At 50.0% G+C, this 10055-nt stretch overlaps 1 protein-coding gene across 1 annotated transcript in view; it reads left to right on the forward strand.

Annotated features, from left to right (window-relative positions):
- Positions 1-10055, forward strand: part of SDK2 (sidekick cell adhesion molecule 2) — a 248615-nt gene that overhangs the window by 107674 nt on the left and 130886 nt on the right. Inside the window, exon 2 of the mRNA XM_012802853.1 lies at positions 4697-4856. Coding sequence (XP_012658307.1) covers positions 4697-4856 — 160 coding nt within the window. The remainder of the gene's footprint in view (positions 1-4696; positions 4857-10055) is intronic.

Consider the following 10055-nt stretch of genomic DNA (forward strand, 5'->3'; position numbering starts at 1 on the left):
GCCTATTTCTCTACAAATTGGCCAGCGCTGAGTATCACACTTTCACATCTTGGCTGATGTGATGGGGAAGAAATGGTACCTTATTGAGTTTGGGTTTGCCTTTCTCCTATCAGGAGGCTAAGCATCTCGGTACGTGTTCCAGAGTCATTTGTAATTCTTTTCTGGGAACTTCGTATCCTTTGCCCATTTTTCTATTGGTTTGTTAATCTGTTTCTTATTGATTTGTGGGAATGTTTTTAGATCAGGAAAATTAGCTCTTTGCCCACGATAAGAGTTGCAGACATCGTCCCCAGTCTGTCATTCGTTGCTTCTTTGTATTTACAAGGTTTGTTGTTGTTGTTCCACACAGAATTTTTATATAGTAGAAGGTATCAATCTATTTATGACCTTCTGGAGTTTGTATAATACTTAGAAAGTGCTTGGCAAGTACTTTGCTTTCCCAAGATTGTGTATTTTTAAATCTCTATTTTTTTTCCTAGTTCTTTTAGAATTTCATTTTTTCATGTTTAAAACATCGATCTATCTAGCATTTATTTTTGAGGTAAAAATCTCAGAAAGAGATTCAACTTTATTTTTTTATTCCCAAATGGCTCCCTGGCTGTTCCAAAACCATTTGTGGAATAATTGGTCTTTCACCCACTGATTTGAAATTCTACTTTCATCGTACATTAAATACCCCCCATATGTATCGGGGTCTATTTCTAGACTTCTAGACTACATCAATCTATTTGTATGAGAACACATGTTTTAATTATTGCAGCTTTATAATATAGTTCAGTGTCTGCGTGAGTCTCCCGCTTGCCATTCTTTTTCAGAATTTTCTTGGCTATCCTTTTGTATCTCTTTGTATACTTAAAAAATTCCTCCGTGTGTGCTTTTGAAGTGAAGAAAGCTGTAAGAGAATTATGTCTTTATAATGTTAATTCCTTCTATCCAAAATTCCCCTCCATTCTCAGTTACCCCCTTCCCACGAGAAGGTGGTATACAGGGCTGCCATGTACAGTTGCACAGGTTGTACACTGTACCAGCCTAAGACTAAGGTTGAAGGGAGCTGTTGACCCCTGCCCATGTGATTTGAGTTCTTCTCTCCGGGCTAATCTGCCCATCTGCTTGTATGATCAATAGTAATAACAGCAGCCCCTCCTGTAGCATGTGTCAGGCCCTAGTTCTAAGCACTACGTATTTATTAATTTATTTAATCTTCACAGCAAACATCCCCAATTCACAGCTAAGGTACAAAGAAGTTAAATAACTTCCCCTAAGTCAATCAATGGTTTGTGTTACCTCCCTATGCATTCACAGCATAGAAATCTGTCCCGGCACGTAAACAAACACACAGAAACAGATCCACAGACACACACACACTTGAACACATAGACAGGCATCCACAGACGTGCATAGACTCACAGGTTGACATTCACAGATACGTGGACACACATATGAACACATACAGACACATGTATACAAGCACTGGTATTCCACCTTCCTCCTGTGGCACCCAGACCCCCAAACCCCCTGCCAGGTCCATTGAGGAAAACCGACTGGCTGGACTCCTTGCCACTGCCCTGCATCCTGCACAGGGCCCCCTCCCAGAATCCCCTGCATACAGAGAGCAGGGGACCTTGGGGGAGGGGGTGACCCCATCACAGGGGTGACTGCACCGCAGGCACTTGGGGAGAGGAGCCTTGTGAGCATAACATAAGACAAGGGATGCCCAGCGCTCAGATCAAGGCCTGGGACCCAGCAGAGCCTGGGGAAAAGGCCTCCCTCCCGCCCCCTCCTCCCTGGACTCATTATCTCCAGCAGCCACCAGAATCACCAACCCATCCGAGCAAAAGGCGTTGGGCTGCAGGCTGGCACCCCCGGGAGGGCCTGAGGAATGAACTGGCAAATGCAGACCTGGGAGCAAATTGCCCAGTGAGCAGGTTTACAGAGGCGAGGGTGTCGGAGCGTGTGTGCCCGCACGCGTGCACGGGTGTGCACACAAGCACACACCACCCGCCCCCTCTGACTGTTCCAGCTCTGAGTCAGCCCCGCATGGAAGGGATTTAATCACTTGGGGGCTGGGAACGTTATTGTTTTAAAACAAACGAGTGATGACAGCCACGAACAGAGGGTTTTTAAAAACGCGATTCAAAGGGCTCTTGAAAGCTGCTGGAGAATATGAATGCGCCTTTGAAGTGAGAATGTGCCCATTTGTTAAGCTGAGAGCAGAGCTGGCGGCCTGGCAGGCAGCAGGCGGGAGTCCTTTTCCTTGGTGAATGGGTGCCCGCCACCCTCCCCACCACCCGGCTAGAGGTGGGCCAGGGCCTTGAGGCACAAGAACCCCAAGAGGGACCAAGAGATGGTGGTCACTCCTCCCCCAGGCACCTCCTCAACCTGTTTTAGGACAGTGTTTCCGCCCGGCAGTTGTGGGCAGAGTGGTGGAAGGATGAACGCAAGACATGCAAGATTGAAACATCGGCCTTAGACAAGGAGACACGCTCACATCGGGGTGGGGCCTTATACCACCTCTGAGCCACCATCAGCCCACCTTCAAGTTAGCCCCCACAGTAAGGGTCAGTAGCAGGGGTGAGCGTTCAAGAAAGAGCCCCCCAAAACCATCCCAAGTTATGTACTCATGCAGTTGAACCCTTGGATTTGGAGGTGGGGGCCATGCTGTGAGTGGCATGCAACAGTGCCAGGGGACTAGGCCCCACACATGCTCCGCAGCTTCTGTTGAGTTGTAAGTCTGTGCTTGAGCCCAGAGGGAGGCCTGGAAACAAATGCTGAAGTTATCCAGAGACTGTGTACACCCCATGCTGGTGAAATCTGAGGATGAAAGGATGGGTGAGGTCTAGGGCTCCTGCCCCCTGCCACTCCCCAGGGGACATCTGGGGTACAGGAGGGTCCCTGCTGCTGCCTGGCCAGCCTGGGTCCCCCCTTCCACCTTTCCATCACCCCTCCTACCCCCTTCCTCTGGTTTGTTTCCTTTCTTAGCCCCAAAGAAGGCTGCCTGGTAGTGTCTACCCACCGGCTTCAGCATTCAGGGAGGAAGTGGGTGTTTGCAGGACGTCTGCTCAGGGCCAGCATTTTCACAATCACTACCTCCTCCACTGCTTAGATGTTGAGGTAGCTGTTTCTCTCCCGATGTCCACTGGCAGAGAAATGACACTCTGGAAAGTGGGTATTTATCCCCCACCCAAGCAACTGGAGAGCAGTAGAGTGAACACAGAGGTCTGTGGACGCAGGAGGTCAGGAAACCTAGGGCCTGCCCTGCCAGCTTCACCCTGCATGGCTTCTGGCACAGCCCACCCTCTAGGCACAGTGTGGTCAGCAGAAGATGTGTGCATTTGTGCTGGAGAGCTTGGACCTGGCCCCCAGCATGCCCCTCTAGGCCCCAGCACATAGCAGCTGTCAAGCAGCACCCCCTGGAACTCACTCCCTCAGTCTATCCTGTGCAAGGGCTCATAGGCACAAACTCTGGGGGTCTGGGGGTTCTTCCCTCATGTCCATCCGCTCCTCCCACTTTGGTCCCCACTTCCCTGCAGGCTTTTTAGGCTCAAGCATTTGGCCTCTGTAAGGTCCAGCTCATCCCTCAGGGCTCTGTGACCTTGGACAGGTTTCTAACCCCTTGGAGTCTTGGCGTCCCCTCTATGAAATTTGGACTGTAATCCCCTCTAGTCGTGGGGTTGCTGTGAGAATTAAATGAGCCTGTGGTAGAGCCCCTGGAACAGCCCAGAACACAGCAAATGCTATAGTCCCTGTTGATACTGTCACTAGACACTGGCTCCCACCTCCCAGCCCCATCCAGCCCCAAAAGGGCAAGTACCTCAGTGTTGGGCTCGAGTGCCTCCCTGCCCTCCGTCTCCACTGTCTTCTGTCAGCCCTTGTCCCCTCTCACTTCCAGAAAGAGGACAGGTGCCTCCATTTCTCACTTCCACCCTCTGTCCCCCAGGAGGACAGGTGCTTCCATTTCTGTCCTCATGCAAAGCAGATGAAGGGAACTGTGGGGACAGGGCCTGCTCTCTGGGCTGAGTGAGGTCACAGGGTTTGAGGGAGGTGCAGCAACGACTCAGCCCCCTGCCCACAGCCTGAACATTGGAGCTTCCTCTCCCCAGACAGCTGACCTGTGAGTAGGGGGGTGAAGCAGGCTGACCCAGGACAGAACAATCCAGCAGCCAGCAGTGGAGGGACCCACTGGACTGACTCTGTGCTTGAGGCCCTTGAGGGGCTCACACAACCTTGGGGAGCAGGACTCAGGGGACCCCTTACCCTCTGTGACTTGTGTGTCAACTAGGCACCTCCCTATTTTCCTTGTGAAATTTGTAATTCTTCGGCTGGAGCACAGTTAGTCCCTTCCTGCCTTCTCCCCTACGGGGGAGAAATTCAAGAGCAAAGAGGGTGGGGCGGACAGGTACCCTGAGCAGGGAGGGATGGAAGGTGCCAGAGCGTGGGAGTGGCAGCAGGTCTGTGAGCCTGGCGTGGTCCAGCAGAGAGGATACCAGGGCTCTGGTTGGAATGTGTGGAGGACTCATGTTGAAGACTAAGCCTTGGGATCAGATTGACCCAAGTTCAAGTGCTACCTGGCCATATGTCCTGGGGCACGTTACCTGACTACACACACCTGCTGCGTCTGCCCAAGAGCGTCAGGGTTCTAAATGAGGCGAGGCACGTAGGTGAGAAAGTGATAACCGGTGGCTTTGTTTCCCTACAGATGATGTGTCCCCGTATTTCAAGACAGAGCCTGTGCGGACACAGGTCCACCTGGAAGGGAACCGCCTGGTGCTCACATGCATGGCCGAGGGCAGCTGGCCGCTGGAGTTCAAGTGGCTCCACAACAACAGAGAACTGACCAAGTTCTCCCTGGAATACAGGTGAACTGCGCCTCCCTCCCCTCCCTGCGGAATGAGAGGGGTGGGGAGGAGATGTCCAGCAGAGGATGGCTGCGTGGTGGGCTGAGCACTTCCCAGACAGGGTGGCTCATATAGCAGTGCACAGGGGTCGTCACCAGCAGCCGTGGCCATGGCCCAAACCCATTCCTCACCCAAGCGCCACGGTCAAGAAGAACCCTCTAGGGGGGTCTACTGGGGGGCCCTGGGTCCAGTGGATGGGTAGGGCATGCAGCAACCTGGCATCAGTAAAGGAGGGGACATCTATTTAGGGGACGATTCAGGTGGCACAGGGAAATGACCTGCCAAGGTCCTCCGTGCTTATCTCCACTCCCTGTTTGTGTCCATGCCTGATGGCCTCTTCCTCCCAGGATGCTTCCAAGTGGAGAGAACAAAAGCGGGGAGAGAGGGCAGGGTCTCAGCCAGAGAGGATCTGCCCCACAGGGTGAGCCTGAGGCAGCTGGGCCTGGCCTCCCTCCCTCCCTCCTGCACTTATCTTCCCATCTCTGCCTTTTTTATTGGCTCCAACCCTGTGGCTGGTGATTAATTCCCTGGCCTGATGTACATAATCGGTTTTGTTGGGGAAACAAGATTGTCTTGCCCTGGGGATGTTGATACAAATCTGCCACCAGGGACAGGAATGCAAATGAGAAGAGGGGGTTAATTGCTTGAGCATCTGTCCTCTCCTGAGACCACATCTTTTGGGAAGTCTGGAGGCCAGAGTTTGGGGTGTCTCCCACCACCGAGGTCTTTCTGCCTTGGCCCTGGACTGGACTGGGCTGGACTGCATAGTATGTCCAGAGCAGGAAGACCACCCTCCCCTCCTATAGATGGTGAGGGACCTGTATCAGGAAGCCAGAGGCTTTCTGGGGCTGGTCAACTGGGGCCTTAGGCTCTCTAGAAAGACCACAAGGGCCCAGAGAGGCCTCCCTGGGCAGTCCCTGCAGTGGTTTTCAGTTGCCACCTGGTGCCCCTGAGTGCTTGCAGATAGCATCTCATGAGTATAAGTGGTTCCAGGGCTCCCAGCCTGCCCGGGACTTCTGGCAGGGAGCTGGATGCAGGATCCAGGAGAAGAGTCAGTTATTTATCTGACTCACAGCTGTACTTTTGGCACAGCTAAGACACAAGAATGGGTAATACCCAGAAGTAGATTCCAGCTCAGCTGAAGCATCAGACTTGCCCAGCAATGGAATGGGCTGCCTCTTATCCCTAGTGGCCTTCACACAGCAGTCAGGGTCTAGCAGCTATTGATAATGATAATAATAATGATCACTGACAATGAAAAAGAACTTATTATATGACAGACGTTATGATGTGTACTCTGTAGTTATCTCATGTAATCCAGCTGTCAGTCCTATGAGTAGTTTCAGTTAGCTCCCCCATTTTACAGATAAGCAAACTGAGGCTTAGAGAAGTTAAACAAATCACCCAAGGTTAGAGTGCTCAGCTGGGCTTAAAATACAACTTGTCTGACTTCAGAGCTGGAATATTTTACCATCTCCCCAACTGCCTCTCGCTGAAGAAGGATCACTGCTATCGCTTCCTTAATGTGTATCCTAAGCGATCTTTCTGCTAACTGTGCTCTGCAAATTCTAGAAAACAAAGCAATGGGGAGAATGCAAATATTCCATTTTATAGTTGTGCGGGATGGAAGTTATCAAGGGAAATAGATGAGCTTGCACTCGGGAAACTCATCCCTTCTCCTCCTTGCCCCCAAGAGGGTTGGCTCTTATGGCATGGTGCCGGTGTTGTGCCTGAGTGCAGGTCTGATGAGGATTTTCCTCTACTCAAAAACTTGCCGTATCCCCAGAGTAAAGCCTGACTTTAGAACTCTCCCAGGTCAGCTCCTGATCAGAGCATCTTCTTACCTCCTGCTACTCCCATCTAGGCTAACACACGCCCACCAGACCAGACCTTACAAGTCTCAGGACAATTCTCTGCACATTCCCTCTTCTTTGCCGTTATCCAAAGTGTCCCAACCTCTCCAGGTGGAATACTGCCCCTTTTAGAACTTTCCCTATCCTGAAAGACTCAGCTCAAATTTCTTCTCTTTTAAAAAGCCTTTCCTGATAATACATGTGTTCAATCCCCACCCCCAACACACACACACACACACACACACACACACACGCAAACATAAACACACGCATTTCTCTCCCTCCTCTGTCCTTTGCCACTGCCCATAACACATCCCCTGACACCTTGCCTTTTCATCATTTACAGGGCATTGCACTTTACAGGGCATTGCAAGTACACCACAGAACTGAGGTCAGAGCTCCAGAACCTTGGGTCCCCACGGCCCCCTGGATGTAAAACCAAGAACTTGATACTGCCAAGCCCTCTTCCCCCGAGGCTGTCCAGCAGTGTCCACCTCTGGGTTCATACTTTATTACCGTGATGAGGGACACTGAGAAGTTCAGGGATCACAGGCTATAGCTGTCTGATTGCAGACGAGGAGGAACTTCCTTGGAAGTTCCACTTAGTAGTCCCAGGGAAGAATTCTGATTGGTCCAGCTCATATCATCCCTGACCAATCTCAATGGGCAGCAGCATGGAGCCCCTGATTGGCCAGGCCTGCATCATGTGTCTGCCCCACACTGTAGCTACCTGAAAGGGAAGGATGGGAAGAGCTGTTGATAAGAGGGGAGAATAATGGTGGGGAGAAAGGAGCCACCTGTGTCCACAACACCACCCTTGTCCGCAGGAAGGGCCTGGACCACAGCAGGTGCTAGCTTGCTTCCTTGCTTGATACTTTCTTTCTTTCTTTTTAATTTTGAAAGTTTTAACCCCTAGAAAAGTTGTAAGTATCACACTTACAAACAGTTGTTAACATTTTGCACATTGGTGTGCTCTTGTTTTCTCCATACACGACTGTATACATGCACTTTTTTCATTGAACTATTGAAGAATTTGTTGTAGACATGTCACTTCACTCCTAAGTAATATTTTCTAGAAACAAGGCATGTGTCTACAGGACCACACTTGGGAAATTTAACATCAGTATCGTATAATACTGCCATCTAATACACAGCCCGGATTCAAATCTCTCCATTTGTCCCCGTGTACATTTATGTGTCCCACTGTCCTTTATGGCCATTTTGTTGTTGGTGTCTGGTACAGGACCTAATCAGGGACCATGCGTTGCATTTAGTTGTCATGACTATTTATATGCCTTACAGTTAGAACTGTTCCTCATTGATTTTTCCCTTCCTCTGTGGCTTTGACATTTTTGAGAGTCCAACCAGTTTTGCAGAATTTTCCTCCATGTGCATTTGTCCAGTTAGATCCTCATGATCAGACTCACATTAACCTTTTTAGCAACAATGTTCCATAGGTGCGTATCCTTCTTCCTACTTCCTGCTGGAAGTCACCTGAGGACAGTTTGCCCAATTATTGGTGATGTTAGGTTTGATCAACTGGTCCATGTGGTGTCAACCAGATTTCTCCATTGGCGAGATATCTTCTTCTCTTTGTCATTGCTGAGTGGCCTGTAGAGTGATAACTTGGGATGGTGTGACTGTCCTCCTTCCCAGAAATCTCCCACCCGTTGGTTTCATATCCGTTGACGAGTCTTACCTGAATCATCAATTCTTACCATGGTGGTTGTGGTAAGGAGATTTTCTTTTATTTATAGAAGTTGAAGTTGACATTCTTTTGTAAAGTGCTTGCCCTTCTCACCCTTTCAAATAATTTAACATCAGTATGAACTCACGGATTACATTTTTTATTGTGTTTTAATCCACTCATGCTTCTATGAACCGAAATCGGGCCAGTGGAGCTCTTTCAAGCTGGATCATGGGTTCTTTTGACATGTTTTGTACTTCCTTGTTTGGGGCTCACCAGACTGTGCCAGGCTCACCTCTTAGAATCAATACATATGGAAGACCGCATTACATAGGAAGTGAGCAGCCGCCCTCCTGTGGCTGTCTGACCACTGCTTGCTCAGGACTTCCCAGTCTTTTACAAACCCTGGGCTTTCAGTAGGGTGACAATATCCAATTCTCAAGCAGGAAAATGGCTAAATTTACTCAGCAAGTTGAGCGAAAATAAGATTAGAAGTGCTGCCATAAATTTAACTATTTCCAAAGGAAGGAAAGTTTACATTCATGTCCCATCTCTGAGATCTTTATTCTCAGCGGGATCTGTAACCAAATGGGTCTGGGGCTTGTGTGTGTGTGTGTGTGTGTGTGTGTGTGTGTGGCAGCTACATGAAGACAAGCTCATGCACCCTTCTGAGCACGTGCGATTATGGCACAAGTATGTGGGTCCATGTCCATCACTGGGGTCAGAGAGGAAAGAAGACAGAATTTGGAGAGGGCCTGAGTACACTCACACCTCTGCCAGCTCTGTGACCTTGAGCAGAATTAGTCAGCCCCTGGAATTTGTTTTCTCTTCTTGGAATCAGGTGCAATAATACCTACCTCAGAGGGTTATTGTAAGGATTACATGAGATTCAGGGACCAAGCCAGCCCTGTCTCTGGGCAATAGACCTCAAAGCAATGGTGCTTGTGAGGATTATCCAAGGTTTCTGTCCAGTAGAGTCAGGAGACAAATCTGAGAACAAACACACAAGAAATCACATGTGTAGATGAGCCTGTCTCCTCCAGGGGATCACCTGGGGCTCTGTTCTCCCATGCCAATGACACTGCCATGGCCTGTGACCCTTTCCAGAGCTCCTCTTAGTCGAGTGCTATGAGAGACCCTTGTTGGTGATAAATCTTTATCCGTTTTGAAACTGACCTTGAATTTCCAGTTTGAGAGGGCAGGTGGCTGTAGCAGTCAGGGTTGGCGGCATATCCCTAGGGGACAGAGCAAAATCTGACTCTGAAGATAAGAGAGGCTTTTTCTTGTATGAGCAGGCGCCTGCCTGGAGACCTTCCCCAGGGTCTGGGCACTGGCCCGGCTGCCTACCCCTACCCAGGACTAGACGAGCAGCTTCACAAAGTGACAACCGGGGGCGGGGGCAGGGGCAGGCTGAACACAGCACTCACGGGATGTATTGGCTGTAACATGTTGTTAGAATCTGTGTGTGAAGGTGTGATTCCTCCGTGGTCCTGTGTGAAGGTTTGACAGCGCAAGCCTGCCTATGCGTAGTTCGTGGGTGTGATTTTGTAACTTTCAGACTATGTGGCCTGCTAACACACATAAAAATCATAAAGTTCGGGCCCCCATGTGGCTGCTGGA

This window comes from Otolemur garnettii, unplaced genomic scaffold (genome assembly GCF_000181295.1).
Source record: "Otolemur garnettii isolate 467f Iridium unplaced genomic scaffold, OtoGar3 scaffold00018, whole genome shotgun sequence".
Classification (NCBI taxonomy): Eukaryota; Metazoa; Chordata; class Mammalia; order Primates; family Galagidae; genus Otolemur; species Otolemur garnettii.